General features: G+C 37.6%; 1 protein-coding gene across 10 annotated transcripts in view; it reads right to left on the bottom strand.

Moving 5' to 3' along the window:
* Window positions 1–680: 680 nt before the first annotated feature.
* The window catches only part of LOC110829836 (uncharacterized), a 193107-nt gene continuing 175873 nt past the window's right edge, over window positions 681–17914 (bottom strand). For 5 of the 10 annotated variants that reach the window (XM_087343871.1, XM_087343874.1, XM_087343873.1 and 2 more), the window contains 2 exons: window positions 17007–17283; window positions 14405–16195 (listed from right to left, as the gene is read on the bottom strand). In XM_087343871.1, the coding sequence (XP_087199997.1) occupies window positions 16049–16195; window positions 17007–17283 (424 nt within the window). In that variant the 3' untranslated portion in view covers window positions 14405–16048. The other 5 variants (XR_015533875.1, XM_087343878.1, XR_015533874.1 and 2 more) reach the window with 3 other exon arrangements.

Raw genomic sequence — 17914 nt, 5'->3', positions numbered from 1 at the left:
CCTGGGCTTCTCAGAGGCAGCACGTCACAGGCGTGTAATACAGAGACTGGTCCGTTCAGAGCCGGAGTCAGGCAGAGACCGCATTCGTCAGAGGCATAGTACATCAGAAACAGTCCGAGAAAGACCGGTTCCGCGACGCATGAGGTGGTGGAATTTTGAAAATTTTTAAATTTTTCGAAAAATCAAAAAACGTTGCAAACGCTCTGAAATGCGCACAAAACCAAAAATTTTCTGAAAATTCGAAAGAAAATTAAAAGATGGAAATTTTCAAAAATTCGTAGTTTTGTGCGCGTTTTGGGCGATTTCCCACGTTTTCCGACTTTTCGAAAATTTTCGAAAAAATTGAAATTTCTCAAAGGGGTACCCCTTTGAAAATTTTCAAAAATTGTCGAAATTTTAAAAAAATCAAAAATGGCTGCAAATGGCGTGAAACGCGAAGAAAACCAAATATTTTCGAAATTTTCGACAAAAATTTTGAATTCAGAATTTTTCAAAAATTCTTGGTTTTGTTCGCTTTTCAGACAATTTCCAGCGTTTTTTGATTTTTCGAAAATTTTGAAAATTTTTAAAAATCAAAAATGGCTGCAAATGGCGTGAAACGCGAAGTAAACCAAAAATTTTCGAAATTTCGACAAAAATTTTGAATTCAGAATTTTTCAAAAATTCTTCGTTTTGTGCGCTTTTCAGACAATTTGCAGCATTTTTTGATTTTTCGAAAATTTTGAAAAAATTCAATTTTTTTCAAACGTCTCCTCAAGAGATGCATGCCAGTCTCCGTTAATGCCACATGCTGTCTCTGCCGGAGACAGCCTCTATCTATGCGTTTCGTACGCAGGAATGGTGTCACCTATCTAGGGACGAATCTTGGGCTTGAGCAGGACTCCGCCTTTAGTTAGCTTTTTTGGTTGTCTGGTTGATATTGACATATTCATCGCCCTGATGATGGAGACAGTATGACCTCCGAAACGTTGGTTAACATCGACCCGTCTACACAGCACAACAACCCAGAAGACAGAAGTCTTTAAATATGCCAAGTTTCTAGTGGGATACGCGTATTAGCAATTCTTGCCTAACCAAACGATTTGTTCACTCCACAGTACAAGGTGTTTTCAGAAGAATTTGCACTTGGAACTATTCACCTGCCCAGCAAATCACTAATACGCAACGCAATTTTTCATTAACTCTGCAACACAAGAGGTAACCATCTTCAAACTTTCCGCCTTAAAAATCTTACCACTTGAATTTCGTTCGCACTTTCAGGAATATTTTCTTTAAAACAATTTCCCCATTCCTATGTATGCCTTGTTCCCTAGTTAAACGCTGAAGACAACTTTAACTAAGACCTGACTTCGCCCATGATTCAAGATTCTTAAAATAACTCAAGACAAACCGAGGAATAGTTTTTTTAGTTTCGCCAACTTCGTAAACTGAACCCTTCACGGTATATAATTTTGCTTCATGCCTCTACAAGTCAAAATTCGTGCCTCGCCATCTTTGTCAATCTAATTGCTTTACATACGCTTACCTGCGAACGATTTGAAGCTCCAATAAAATTGGATTGGAAGTGCCACGGCTGTGTACAGCTGGTGGCAAGGAGAAAGCCAACATCCTCCAGCCAACCTATGAAAATAAACAGTTAGCAATTTTGTGACGTATCTCTAAGAGCTAAAGCTAGAACACGATATAAATGCGCACAGAATTTTCGTTGGTGGACCTTTTGTAATATTGCTACTTGAAAGAATGGCCGATCAGCTTTAGACACTACGGTAAGATATATTATTATTAAGGTAATTACGTAAATGATATTAAAATTTGTTTCTAATTGTTTTATGATGTTTCTGTAACTGGTCGTTTGATGCTGGTTCAGAACATCGAAATAATAAATTCGTTTATTATTATTTTATTATTAATCTGACCTACTTTTTCAGAACCCGAAGTTTCAGCGTTGCTGATATGAAAACTCACCAACCTGCAAAATTACTGAATCTACACGAATTACTAACATCGCAATCATAATTTAGAGCACAATGCAGTCAGTTTTCGAACTTGTGCTGAAATATCAAATTCATGAGAAGATCAATTTTAATAGTGTGTTATAATTTTGTCTAATCTTAAGTTTTCCTTATGTTCTGCTCTATTAACATTATCCAATCAAAATTTTATATGTAAGTTATTAATTTTCGTGTGTTTACTGTTTTCCTCGATCAATAATTCTTATAATATTAGCCGAAGACGTCGAATTGTTAAGCACAATTACGTAGTTATTTTGTTAGTAATTAAATAGTTTTGTTTACGTCTTCATTATGTTTCTTTTTAATTCAAGGGAGAACGACACTAATTAACACCCGCAAAAAACTGCCTCTCGTGCAAATCATGAAATAAACCTGTTTCTCCAAAATACATTTTAAAGTTATCTCCCCCAAATCACATGTCAAACAGATGTGCTGTTTCCTAAATGTTCTCGAGTTTGTGTCGTTTACCAATGTGTACTGCATGAACAGCCTATCATCCATTTCTTGGTTTTATCTCCATAATAACTTTATATTAAGAATAAAAATAATATAAGTTTTACCACTCTCTGAATCTTCTTAATGTTCAAACAATTTCTTTGGTCTCAGACAGAACACACATGAGAAAGGGTACCTCGCAATGGAGGTTATGCAAAATCATTTCTATAAAATCGATTTTCCACCACATACTTTATAAGTATTTATTTTCCTGGAATTCTCCAAACAAAATGCTATACGTATCTGTTATATCCCGTTATATTCTACATGCTCTGTCCATCTCATCCTTATTTTAATCACATATTAATATTAAATGATTAGCTACATGGAGGAGTGTTCTTCATTCGACGCTGATACGCAGATATTTCAGAAATACCTCGCAATTTTTGGAACACGAAATTCGATTACCGTGTCCAAAAGAGTGAGCCTATAAATTGTGCAATTTTCTTTATTTTTCCATGTTACGCACGCTTAAATATTACGAGAAATCTGTTCTGCGAGCGACCAAATTTCACATCGGTACAAAAGATCACCCCTGAAACAGAGCAGATATTGAATTCTATTTCTAACGTAATATTGTCTTTCTCCGTAGATTTCTCAAGTGTTAAGTGGTTTTCCTACCAAAATTTTGTATCTCTCTCTTATTTCTTCCAGTTAGTGATACATTATGTTTGATTTAATCAACCAAATATAAACATTTCAATTTTATCCACTCCTCGTACTTTGTCTTAGATATGATTTTCCTCGCCGAGAGCAATTTCTCTCAGACCGAAGCTACAGCGGAGATCCTTTGATGCATTTTCCTTGTCTTTGCCTGTACGTCGATGATCTCCGCCCCGTTTCGCGAACAGACAGAGACAAATATCACGGCCAGCTGCTTCGTCCGTATTTCTTATAGCGATCCTCTTGCTCTGAGAATTTATTATTGGTCCGGCTGAGTTGAAGACGAAGTTAAGGGGCGTGGCTTGGCATTATGACGCTGCTTGTGTATATATAAGATCAACAGCAAGTAGACAGACAGACGGATGGTCTGTAATGTTGCGTTACGACGTTGCGGGCCATGACCGTGAGTTATTGCCGAGCGAGGCGATACGTCTTACTGCGCTGATATTGTTTTGATCATAAAGCCTGCACCAACAGCGCCCAGGCGTACAGAACGGCTTAGACGAGATTTCAAGTCCTTACGGCTGCTTACAGACAATGCCGGGGAGAAGAGTAGAGATTAACAGACGTTTCAGATGTGCATACTACCTACTTAATCAGAGTGATCAGTAATCTTCCTGATGATGGAGGCAGTAAACACTGATGAAAGCGTCTACACGGCGCAACATCTCAGAATACATTACACTTTACATTTAACAAAATTACAACTCGTTTCGTTAATTTATTATGCTTTAAAATAAAAAATAAATGAATTGAATCGAAATTTATCAACTTCCGGGGGCTGAACGTTATGTAATTGTTAATATTTCTACGTCACAAACTAATCTGGCCCGGGAACCGATGTATTGATTGACGTCTATCATTGTCTGCCTCACAACGTATATGCAAATAGAAGGACAGTACCTTCAAATAAGCTAGGATATGTTCCTTTAAAATTCTTCCCATTTCAAGTTCACAATTACAACACAACTCTGTAAACAAGACACGATAAATCTTTAACGCTTGAAATATGTATATACAGACTTCCTACTCTACAAGTTAATAAAAAAATACACAAGGCACATTAAGTGAATTAAAATGTGACATTAATGAATATTACAGACGAAGAACATTTGTTATGTTTCAGTATTTCTAGTACGCGGTTCCTTGCACTTAACTACAAACACAGCATTAAGTAAAATAACAGCTGTAATGCATTTTGAATTCAGGATTTAAAATGTTGTCACTTTTCCAAGTTATGGATCTTCTTACTCAGAATATAGACGTACGCATCAAGAGAAAGTGTAGATAAAATAAGGAAACAAATAATTAAACACAAATAGAGAGGAGAAATAAGCAAAAATATATTTACCAAAACCAAAGGCTTATTATCCAGTCTTATCGTAGGTCTGTTTTCTTAACGGAATGCTACAGGATGTATGATTTGAGGTTTTCACAACGGCGAGTCTGAGGATTTCTGTCTTCTGGGTTGTTGCGCTGTGTAATCTGGTAGATTTCCACCAACGTTTCGGAGGTCATAATGCCTCCGTCATCAGGGCGATGAGTATGAAGATTTCTGTCTTCTGGGTTATTGCGCTGTGTAATCTGGTAGATTTCCACCAACGTTTCGGAGGTCATACTGCCTCCATCATCAGGGCGATGAGTATGAAGATTTCTGTCTTCTGGGTTGTTGCGCTGTGTAATCTGGTAGATTTCCATCAACGTTTCGGAGGTCATACTGCCTCCGTCATCAGGGCGGTGAATGTCACAAATCTATCAGACTACACGACGCAATAACCCAGAAGACAGCAATCTTCATGTTTCAGGATGTTAGCCAAACGGCTTATGTTCATAGATACAATCCTGAGCCAATTCTACCCATCAATGTTTCTCAAAGGTTGTGCAATGTAACCTATGCAGTTGAGAAGAGTTATTAAATAATCCTGTATTGTAATCAGAGATATCAGGACGCGAATGGGGGAGCAGCTGGTGTAGAGGCCTCGGACCTGCGCAGTGGCTCGCCCTGCCAGGGTCTTCCGGAGAGCAAGTTGTTCTGAGAGAAAATAGTTGGCTTCGGTGTCGAGACACGAATGCAGGGTGCTATGCACTGCCAGCTTCCTGGGATCGCATTCACACTGCCGCCCAACAAAAAAGTGTCACCACAGCTGTGCGTCTGTGCGGTCTAGGGACAGACTTCCTTGTATTACAGTTGAACACATCATTTAGTTTGCCTGGATCATATCTGAAGATCTGAAGACATTCTAGCAAGCTGCCAAGAAAGAAGGCAATTTCCTTACAACAAGTTTGGAGCTCCGGTGGATTTCTTCGAACAAAAACGATGTAAATCCTTTTCTTCGTTGTCCAGTTTTTGTCCAATTCGTGGACTTGAACTAGGATCAAACTTCTTGGTCCAATGATTAGCACTCTTGCTTCGTATTCGGCAAGTCCCGAGTTTAGGAACGGATACCGACAGCACTATCTAAGGTTTTTAATAGTTCTCTCCATTGTATACAGGCACAAGCCGGGTTAGTACTTCCATATTGTTTATAATCAGAGAGCAGTAGGTTCGAAAAGCAGCGGGTCCACAGCATCCTGAGAGGATTTTCCTTGTTTTCCCAGTCTCTTACTCTAAATGCTTTCTCAGAAATGTTTACAATTTCTTTTCTTGCAATTGACTTCTATTAATGTGAAGTGTGAAATTAGAAATTATTTGATATTATTAAATGTAAACCAAAGGGTACAGAGAGATTTGAATTGTTCACGGCAGTGAGAATAATGATGCTGTTCTTCTGAGATTTGACAAAGTGTAGACTCGTCGTTAGATGGTTTCAAATGGGGATAGTTCGTTTCTCCGAAACGTCGGCTCTTACCTTTATGTCAGGTCTCTTCTGGACCTTCGTGCATGCGAGGAATTACCTCGTCTGTCCAGATGCTGAGCCAGTCGCCAAACAAGTCTCAAGACTGACCCCTTCAGGTAGTCACCCAAGACAAATCTATCATTTAGGACAGACTGCTCAAAGAAGCTGCAGGTACCTATCGCACTCTTAGCTTTCAATGCCCATAAACTGATAGCAAATCGTTAGCAAGTTTTCACTTGCCAGGTAGAACATCACGCCCCAGTGGTTAGTAAGTTTGCTTCGTATTCGGGAGACGATGATTTCAAATAAAAATAAAATTGTCCTGACTCAGAAATTTTAGTAGCTTTTCTGGCTTCCTTCAGGAAATTTCTGGATGGTAACTTGAATTAAGAACTATTGTTCAAAAAACATCCTTATCAGCTATCCAACCGTACACAGCAGAACACAGAACAGCCTCCGGCAGTGGAATTTAGACCAATGTATAGATATTTATGATTAGCTCAAATATCGAGACTAGATCAAAAATTCAAGCCGTGCTGATGTTGGAAAAGCCTTAAGAAATTTGGTTTATTTTCTCGAAGATATGTCACAGTATGCCTACATTATTTCATAAATCCTTATCAAGTAGCGCTAGTTTTCCTTCTACATCAAAGTTTCGCGCTGTAGCCATGTTGTAATTACTTATTATAGGTAATTAGAAATATAAAATACTAGAATTAAGTGGCTTCCAGTGGCATTACATCAACACTAAATTTAATCAAAATTTGTCCAACTATTCTCGAGTATAATCATGGATAGATAAAATCAACTGTATGTATAATAATTGTGTCCAAGCATTGCAAAAGGCGTATAATACATTTAAATCTCTAAAGGCCAATGAGTCGTAAGCAGATGGCTCCTTAGTACTAGCTTGACTGTGATGCGTGGTAAAGTATTTACCACTAGAGCTTTACAACCTGTCGGTATGTACAATTAATTTCGCGTCGCGTCGTGTTTAACGCCTTGCTGTAATTAGTGTTACAAAGCAAACTAATTACTTTAATTTAAAATTAAACTCGAGTAAAGAAAAACATTGCATTCTTGTACTTGAGCTTAAAATTTAATTGCAAAGCTATCACTGGTACACACGCTCAGCTGAACAGCTCCTGCGCACACTAATTGCCTGCACAGAGTTGTCCAAGCCACATACAGGATTGGCGTTGTAGCAGTTTATAGCGAACGTCTACTCACGAAGAATAAGACAAGGCAATGAAGACTGATGTATACAGTTCAATCTTTCAGTGTCTTAGTCAGCAATCAGTCATTGTTAGAGAGACATTTAGCCAGTTAGTCATACCGTTAGAGCTCCAGACACTTTGTAAGGCAGTCATTTAGAAATTCAGTCATCCAATCAGTCAGCCTGAAGCCAGTAAGACATACAATCAGTCATTCAGGCAGTCAGTTATCACTGACTTAGTCAATAATCTAGTCTGTCTCCCAGCCAGTCAAACAGCGAACCAGACTTTGTGTGAGTCAGTGTATGTAATATTTGAAATCAAACTTTAGACGTTGGAATCGCAAAGTGATCACACCACAGACCAGTCTGTGATTAAAAAACTAATGCTGGTATTACCCGATGCACCTGACTTAAGGCTGGCGGTGTACAACCGGTTGCTTCTCAACTCGTAAAATTCGCTCGCGGCGTTGTAATTAGCGGGGTGCTGGCAGACAGATCTGCTCTTTGCCTTTTATTTGTGGGATGAGGGCTTCTTGTAGCATTCCAAACGAAATTCTTGCTTTTCAGAAATATTAGTGAACTTTTTTCTTTCTGTCTATTTACTTTATCCATTCTCCTTTCTTCTCTTTTTCTGATTTATTTTCCTCCAGCTTTGTTCCGTTTGTTTGTTTGTGTTTTTACTTAATGTTTCTTTCTGTCCATAAAACCCCATCTCTAATTTTTCATCGTTCATATATGTTCGCTCCCTCCTATTATTATCATCAAGCAGTTATTAATTATAATATATTATTTAGACCAAATACTTTGTCTATGCAATTCATGTTCCCCCATTTCTGTTTCGAGATGAGTGCAGGTTCGGCTTTAAATTTTGCTGTTTGTGACCAGGAGATGGCGAAATGCTCCTCGATTCATGCGATACGCTGATGGTTGAATTCACGCCCCTCGTGCAGCAGAGGGAGACAGTGCCAGGATCGATACCGCTCTCTGCCCACTCATTGGATGGAGTTCTGCAAGTTCTTCAGCATCGCCGCACAGAAATCATGTGCCATAGCACACACAAAGTCGAACAGAATGCAGATGTATAAGACGCCCCTTCATATCGAAGCCAAAATTTATCATTGCTATAGAAAAACATGTAATATTACCAAATCATGAATCAGTTTAATCCAGTTCAACCGATTTCTCAGAGATGTATTTTAATAACACACTCAAACGAATCACATTTATATGTTAAAATTTCTCGGGATACGTTGATCAATCCGGATACTTCTCGTTTGCCTTATTAATCATCATTCCATCAAGAAATATCGCGTAATGTCGATGTATAGCTCAACGCATTCTTAATATTGACATTAGATATAAATGAATGATTACTTTCAGTCTCCGATTGGTTTAACCCGTGAAAAGTCCTTTGTGAGTACTGCATAGGAGCAGATGGGCTCCAGAGCCGGCCCAAAGAAAGGAACTTTCGTCCCGGAAGTACTAAAACAAGTCGATTTTGCTCATACTTTTCGTACTATTGCTTAGTTTCGGACAAGTTACCAAATTTCCAATGCACTGAGAATAACATTTTTGATAAGTCAGCTATTTTATATACTAAGATGTTCATATTCAAATCCCGAGGTTTATATCCCCGTAGGCTAGTAAAACGTTAAAACACGTGACATTCATTGAATCGGGTTTCGGGTTAACCTGAGTGACGTCTCCAGTTGTTTTCCTCAGCCGCTGCATTGAATACCGTACTTGTAAAATTGGCCACGACCGCGGCCTTCCCGACCCTGTGCAGGTTAATAGTTTATAATCGTCCTTTATTTTAAGACTCATATCGCTTTCCGTTCCACAATGACAATGATTCATAGAATAAAATAATAATAGGTCATTAATATGGTAATTTGAAATTTACCCTAGTTGTTTCATATTAAAATAAATTAATATAACAAGAAGTTTATGAAATCGTTGATACTCCTGATTTTTATTCAAAAAATGTCGGGGTTCAAATCTCAGCCCAGATAAAGAATATCCAGAATGAGAATTTTCGTGTTTCTCCTCAGTTCCTCCTGGAAAATTCCGGGATGTCACATTAAATTAGACCAAGACCACACCTTCCATATCCATTTTAATTTATTAATTATCCCATAATTGAACCTTCTACTAAGAGCGTCGTTAAATGAACCATATACCTAGATACTACAAGGTACAGATATTGAACAGATTAAGTTTAATCTGAATCAGCATATTTTAGTTCGAAACGAATTAATGAAGACCCGTCGTATACAGACTCCTCTGCAGGTGATATATCGTCGTTAAATTACTAACCCACCTGATGCTGTGGATGACACGTCCTCTCTAACTTCAATCCATAAATATAAATCACACAACTTTGTAACCTCCCCCCTCCACTTGGTTTCTACCTCATTCGCGGTTTATGTTATTTTTAAACATGGAATTCAGTGGAGTTAGTGTAACCATAGCAACAGCCCCGCTTTCTAAACAAACGCAACCGTTTGCCGTTCGATGGTAAACAGGCCTCACATCGCTCTGCCATTTCCACAGCCGTCAGCGGAATTTTCTCTCTGCTCAAACCCCTTACTTTTTTAATGTTCAATATTTGTTTTAAAAGCTGGGCACACGAGGAAACGCGCTGCCTACTTCCTTTGTTCTGCATGTGATACATTTTATTTTTCGTTTTTCTAATTGCGAGGGAAAACATCGCCATTGGGGAAGACAAATCAGTGTACCAAAGGTTTTTCTCATTCTGTTTTTTGTGTTTATAATACAATGCAAGGAGGATTACTTCAATAAAACCCACAATAATAAGATATCCGAGTTAAACGTCTAACATTCGTGGGATTTATTCCTATAATATTTTGACTGACTTAAATGAACAATGACGACTGTGTTCTGGGATGTTGCGCCGTATAGTTTGGTAGATATTCACCGAATTTTAAAAAAAACAATTATTGCCCTGAAGATGGAGGCTGTTGGAACCTGTGAAACGTCGTTCAATGTCTACCAGATTACGGGATAAATCATTATCTTCATACTCGTCTCCGTGACAACCTGAAATCTTACGTAACAAAGCAGAATTCATCTTGAAGAGCTGATAGCTAGTCAACAAATCCACCTCCTTTTACGAAACTTGAAAATTCCTTACTATTTTCACAAGTCTCTACCACCGAATCCTATCCAGAACCATTTGAATAGTGTACATTTTGATACATTATTTATTTAACATAAGTTACATTATCCTCCCAACTATGCCTAAGTCTCCGACATGGCTGTTGGTTTCAGAATTTTCATGCTAAAATTTTATTAAACTTATATTTTCCCCATACGTACTACATGACTTACCAATCTAATTTTTTCTCACATGTAATTTGAAGAGTGCAATTTATGAGACTCCTCAATATGCGATTTGAAATTCTCTCCCATTTCATTGGAAGGAAGGTCTTCTGATACTCTATACCTCTCAGTAAGGATTACGTAAACGTAGAAAAAAATCTGTGATCTGTGATTTGCACAAATTCACAAGGTTGACTTATGCAGTCTACTCTGAAGTATTACAAACAAATTATTAAGCACCTGTATGAACAGAAAATCAGTCTAAAATGTAAAATATTCGTGTATCGTAAAATTACGTCATAAACAGGTATGTGTCTAAACCACTGCAGTTGATACAGTGTCGTAACCAAACCTCCCATGACGTCACTTTCCTTGCTGCAAAACAGACGCAGGTCTAAATGTCTTTTTTGCTGTAGAATGCAGCTCGTATCACGTGGAGTCCACATGTGCTCACCCTTGCCTCCTGTAATGAATGGACTAAATCAAATGACCCCGAAATTCTGAGCTTCTCTGGGAATGAACTGCTGCCACATGGTGCTCCACGATGCAGGGTTAAATATCTCGCATTATTTCATAACCTGGACCACTCTGTCAGTGATGCAATGGGATACGATCTTGGATAAAAAGATCAGTTCTTTATGTCCACAAATTCACATCAGCTGTGACGCCCACACAACAGACACAAAATTATTCTTTATGTTGGGTTAAGTCGACCTGGACCGCTCACCTTCAATCTACACCCGAGAATAAGAATTCGTATAGTTTTAATTCCATGCCCTCCATTGACCTCTGAGATGCGAGGCTCACTTTATGGCTTTAATTTGTCTCTGTTTTAAGTTACTTCCTTTGTTTAACGCCACTTATTCAACTGCAAAATACGTCGTCAATTAAGTGTGCCAGTATGATTATGGCTACTGGAGGGACGGATATATTTTACAGGAAACTTGTTAGACTTCGAAACATGGAACTCCAGTACGTAAAGCTGGAATGTTAATCATTTTTCTCATTCCACAGAATAAGCACATTGCCCCGTGCAAATTCAGAAATAATCTCTTCAGCCAATAAATTCATAGAGTGCACTGTGCAAGGATAAGAAAGGTTCAGTGTGTTAAACTTACTGACCAAACACTGGACGATCGGTTAGAATGCATCAGGAACAAAAACCTTTCTCTTTGCATCCAGACGGTTTCCGTATCTAATTTAGTGATTTATGATAGCACAAGGAATTATTTACAGTCTTAAAGCATCCCGAATGTGAAGAATTGATGCAATTGCGCCAGATTTAAATTCATTACTAGACTTTTCTTGAGTTACGCAACAGAAGCATCGTTTAAAAAGCACTGGGTTTTCTGATCTGTCTTTATTTGGTCTCTGTGTCTTGCCATTTCTCGATGGGCAAGCGTAACTAACTTGACTTTTCAACAACGTAAGTTGCATTACACCATGAAAGTTTTTGCTTCATAACTTACGAAAGTTCCATTAATAAAAGTCAAGATGGAGAGGCTTGTAATACTCATAATAAAGGTACATTTGTGCCAGCTGGATGTTATGTAGTGCAACTATCAGGCATGTTCATGTATCGTAATGAGAAATATCAAGCGGTTAGTCTCCAATAAAACTTGAATGTTACGTAAAATATCATTTCGTTGCTTGTCATTGCCGTGTAGTAATCCAGATTTCTGTATAAAGCTAGGTAGAAATCAATGGCGAAAGCTGACTGCCACCTGACATTGTTTTCAATCCACATTTCACGTCTGATTCCTCGACATTACATTTTCTCGTATTACAGGTGAAAGTTGTCTTTTGAGTCCAATTGCCACGCCACGAAGACATACAGAAGGTAGCCCAAACCTTAACAGGATGAATGAAGTCATGACGAAGAGACCCTACAGTGGCCATAGGATAGCAGGCAGAATGGATCTCAGTCCGGATACCAAGCCTCGACGTCTGAGCTACCGTGGCTTATTAAAAATGCCAGACATAAGACATCTGCAACGCTAGCCGCGTCACTATAGAAGTCTCTGATGATGGAGGCAGATACAATCTTCGAAATATACCACTGATTGCTTGAGAGAATTGTGTTCTATTTATTAAATGTTAAAACCTACGAATCCATTCTAGAGAGGAAATGAAGTCAAACTAAAGGCAATTTATCTTAAATCTGAGAACTGTATCGATGAAGGAAATGAAAAGACAAAGATCTGATGGGCATGAGATGTAACACGCGTGGGAGAGATGATAAATACATGTACAATTTCAATAAAAAAACATGAAGGAAGATCATCTGAGAGGAGACGGCGTAGATGGGTGTATAATATTAAAGTGGAGCTTACGGAAACTGGAATTACTTGGCTCTGGATACTGTTCAATCCAATCTTATCTTATCTTATGAACACTGTGATATATCTTCTGTTGTTATAAACGGCTAGGATTATTTTGGTCAGCTGAACAACTATCAGCTTTTTAAGAAGGACTCCGCCCCATGTAGTTAGTTAGTATAACGCTTATATCCACTTATTATAACAAATTGGTTTTAATTACTTGTGCCATGAATATGAGATTAAAAAATATTGAATATCAATTAGTCAATTTATAAGATGTGTTAGAATATCATTTCGACTTCAGAAGTACGTGGAAGGCAATGCAGAGCTCGTCTTTCTTACAAGGAAGGAGTTATTACAATAATATCAATTTAGTAACGTTAAATTGATCTAGTGAATAGAATGGCGGTGATAATGTTCCCTATTACCTGTACACAGAATCGAACTCTAGCCATCATATTCATACACTTTAATAATGAGATGTGACGGCCTTTGAAGGAATTTTTAATTCCAGATTTTACCAGCGTTAGTTCAAGAGAACGTAAATTATTCATACGTGGATAAACATGAGAGAAAAGTAGTGATGATAAATGTCGCATCTGTTTCAAACTGTAAAACATTTGATGTTAAGCTTTCACGGCGGTTTTCGTTAATAAAGTCTTCTCGGTCTATCAGCCGTGTTAGATGGTGATAAATCACGGCTGATAGCCCGAGAAGACTTTATTTATGTAACATTTGCTGAGTTTTGAAAATATTTGTACCCCTTGTGTTACTTTTAAATATGTTTCGTTCTTTAAGAGGACGAATTACAGGATAGTATGAACGATTTAAAAATTTACGGTATCTGTGAAAGATAAAACTTTTGGACCATAAATGAAAGAACCATGACTAAATGCTTTGCTACCCTCATTCACTGTTTCAGTGCGTGTTCTTGTTCCCGTCAAAGGGGGTGGAGGGTGTCTGCGTGTGGTCTGATGGTGAGATACATGGGAATTTATAGCTTGCCACGTTCGTCTTCATTCTTGACTCATGAATTAAGGAAAAGGTTTTAAAATGTATCAGACTAGAACGGAACATTATCGCATAAGCACACTAATCATTATCTAATTAAGAGCAGAGTAACCGAATTCAAACTCGCAATTAACCGTCTCAGTCTTCTCTCGGATCCAACATTGTGGTCTACTTGCTTACGCTTCGAATTCGGGAGGTCCCAGGATCAAATCTAAGTCCAGATGTCGACTAAACTGACCAAGGAGTTATTCCTCAGTCCCACCAAGAAAATTCTGGGACAGCACCTTGAAATAGGCTACGAACTCTTATTTATATATTTTAAATTCATCACACACACATTATTCTACGATTAAAACTATATGGGCCTGCCTATGACCCTTGATTAAATTAATTCTCCCAAAGAATATTGTTCCTTCGAAACAGAAATTTACATAAACAATATTTAATAATTTAGGTTAGGTTCCGCAAAGAAAACACAACGCTCCAACATTAAAAAGTTAACACTGCTTTAGAAGATAGTACTTGTTTATTGTCAGAATCGTAAGAATCTCGCAAATACAAGATGAAAAATTATTGATTACTGAAGCTGGTGGGACTTTTAAATTCTTTGGGTTTTAAAGGGTTGATATTAATACATATACAGATATAATGTTACTTGTAGTTTTAAATAGGTCAACTGATCCCTCACTTTGAGAGAAGAAAATACGAGTTAGAGTATGTACTTATAACAACGAAGACAAAAATAATGATTTGAACATAAAAGTGAGAACATTTTATAAGGGGGAGTTTTACAATTTGAATCATTCATGTACTGTTTGGGAACAGGGTAGTCACAATCGAATTCTATAGCGCTGAAGAACAGAATATTAATATTTGCATTTACTTTATATGGTCTCATATTTTGAGAAAATAAATTACGTATGTTTAAAAACACCTACGCCTACTCAACAGAACTGACTCAAGATAGGGACAAATTTTGAGATCTTGTAATGACTGGAATTGACATTCGTGTGAAAAGAAGGGATTTATGAATAACTGATAATTCATCCCTGTAAAGTACGATGCGTATTGAGCAGGAGATGTACTATAAATATAGCACTTATCGGGAAGTATTTAAATGTATGTATTTATTCGATATTCCTGAAGGAAAGAGACTAATCAGTAGACATACATGAGATGATAATATTAAAATGGGCCTAAAATAAATGGAAAGCGAGTTTGTGAATTGAGTTCATATGATTTATGTCAGAAACTAGTGAACACATTACCATACATTTTACTCCCATAAAACAGATAATATTTGATCAACTAAGGAAGTATTAGCTTCTGAAGAAGGACTCTCCCCCATGGAGTTATCTGTTCTGATCTCCATTTTGCTTACACACAAACGGATTGCAGGTTAGCACGACTGGAATTCTTTGATCTCCAATGGGAACTTTGCATTGTTTCACATGAGATTGGCTGGCCTTTGAACACGTCCAGCTAAGGAAACCAGTCAGGCGCCTGGTATGTCCACAGCGAATTGACGAATTTTTCAGATTTCAGCTCTGGTTTTTCCGCCTCATTCTTGCGAGATTACTTTGCTACAATTTGCCGTAATCGTCAAACTGCATTCCATGCTTTTTACTGACCGTCAGAAGTTACTAGCTGCCATGAGCTCTGTCTTTCTAGAACGGGTATGAGACTTCGATCTTAGGAAGACACGATGCCCTATTAAGAATAAGTAATATTTGTGTCTTCGCACTTGGATACAAAAGTCGTAAATGGTGAGGACTTCTGATTCGTATTCTGGAGGAACTTAGGTCGTATCTCCGACTGGAAATTAAATAATGTCTGAGGTCTTCCGTGGTTTTCCTCGGTCCCTCAGGGCAAATTGCTGGATGCTTCCTAAATTTGTGTGACTGTGTCGTCTTATCGTCCGTCATTGTATACAATCTGGGCAACTTATGACATAACCCTTTAAAAGCCAGTGGTAAAATCTGTCTTACGAAAATTAACTTGTAATAATACAATTAAGTTTTGCATCTTAAGAACTGACGATTCGGACCTAATAATTCTGTTGTCCTGGCGCCAAAAACTGCCATTATAATTGCGTTTGCTTTCCTCACACGTGTCTTCAACATGGCTGACTGTAATGGCTGACTTCCATTCTCACAGTCCCTTTCGCCCTGTTTCGCGGTCTATCCATTCATCTTCTACACTCCCTCTTTTTGACATCTCTAGATTGTCTTCTTCCTTGCTGCACTGGATTCCTGGTCCTCCATCTGGCGACCATGCCAGCGTTCCCGTCACCCGTAACTTTAAATAGTAGATCACATTTTGTTTGTAACAAACATTTACCACTGATTTCTTAAAAAAAAACATGGAATGTTATAATACCCTGAAACAGTAATGACATCTTTTAGACACAAGTAGAGATTTTATGTGAAATGTAAGAATTAAATGTTTTCCAAATAAACTGTTTGATATGAATCTGGGTCATGGTCTTGAATTCGAACCCTGGCCGGTTCATTATTTCTTTATTTGTTTCGTTTCATGCAGTTGTTATGTTGGTATTTTACCGAGCATAGGTAGACAAATGGTCGTACAGACAGACTGACATGGTCAGACCTGCACGCGTTCATTTTATTCGTGCAAAGAACGTATAATAAGCAAAGAAAGATAAATTTAAGGCAACGCAGACAGGAAACAAAGAGAGAGAACGAAATCAAATTAAGAAAATAACACATTTCGGCAATGAGTTATGAAAACATTTATGGTTCTTGGCAATTGTTACAACAAAATTGTTTTTATTTACATGGTCATCAGCATTGTATGAAGTGGGAAATAATTTCCCACGAAAATGTTTATGGTAACTATAAAGTGTGTCCAAATTTATTTTAAGAACTGAATTTCTGAATCCTAAGGGAGAAATTTGATTAAATAAATACGAGAACTTGAAAAAACTACCACTGCGTTCCAATTTTTTTTCCATTTTAAAGTTTTCTACAGAACCAGAATAAAAATTATCTGGTCTCAGCACTTGTTTTGTACATGTCTATATAAATCGAAAAATAATCGAGTGTTCGCACAAGCATTTTAGTTGGATTGTACCAAATTTTCTCAATACCCGTCCAATCAGAGTGGAGTTGTTTCTTGCGTTCACAGAAGACGAATGGACACAACCGCTATGAGTTCTGAACAAAGTCGTGATTACAAGTACAGCCACACCGACCATCCATCGGCTGGCTGTCTGGAGCTGGATAGGATTTATTGCGTACTGCATTCGGCGGCTTAGACACACAGACACGCTGCTCGCGTGACCGGTTAACGGCACAAGTTGGTCTACTGTACGTGTTTCAGGCCTCAGATTACGTTCCCAGCGAAGTTCTATTCTACAACATAAACTAACAAACGAAAATAGTTGAGTAACTGAAGTTATTGGTTTGTGTGCAGGCATTCAACTAATGCCCTGAATACCTGTGTGTAAAAGTACACAACTCAATAAATATACTGATTTAGTACATTACTTACGGGCTAACTCACTAATTACTTACCTGACTGAGTAATTAATTTGTTCACAAAGTGACTAACTGACAAAGTTACGTGCTGAATGAATCACTATTTAAAATTATTGAATTACTGGCTGAATAACCGACAAACCGACTTAAAAAATTCTTTTCTTGAAGTGTTAATTCTTATTCAGAACTTCAGCAATTTTTAAATTGATAATAAATCCAAAAATTCTTGAAGGTCACCTATTTTTATAAACAGTGAGGAACTTCAATCTAATATATATATACGTGCCTACAAGCTACTGAACTATAATCCATTTTGTTACGTAGAAACAGAAATAATTCAGCTAAAGAAGAAAAGTAAGTATTATGAGCAGGAACGTATTTCAAATTTGTTTTTGTTTTTGAATTTCGAGGAAGGGGCGGGTAAGATGTATCAAGATATGGGTGTATATGTGTCGATATTTTGATACCGGTCTATCATCTTTTTTTAACTGATATCTTCTGTGGCGATAATAGAGTA

Source organism: Zootermopsis nevadensis, unplaced genomic scaffold (genome assembly GCF_977971745.1).
Source record: "Zootermopsis nevadensis isolate Lab colony 2312 unplaced genomic scaffold, Znev_1.0 Znev_ptg000007l, whole genome shotgun sequence".
Taxonomy (NCBI): domain Eukaryota; kingdom Metazoa; phylum Arthropoda; class Insecta; order Blattodea; family Termopsidae; genus Zootermopsis; species Zootermopsis nevadensis.
This window is presented reverse-complemented; position numbering and strand designations above follow the sequence as displayed.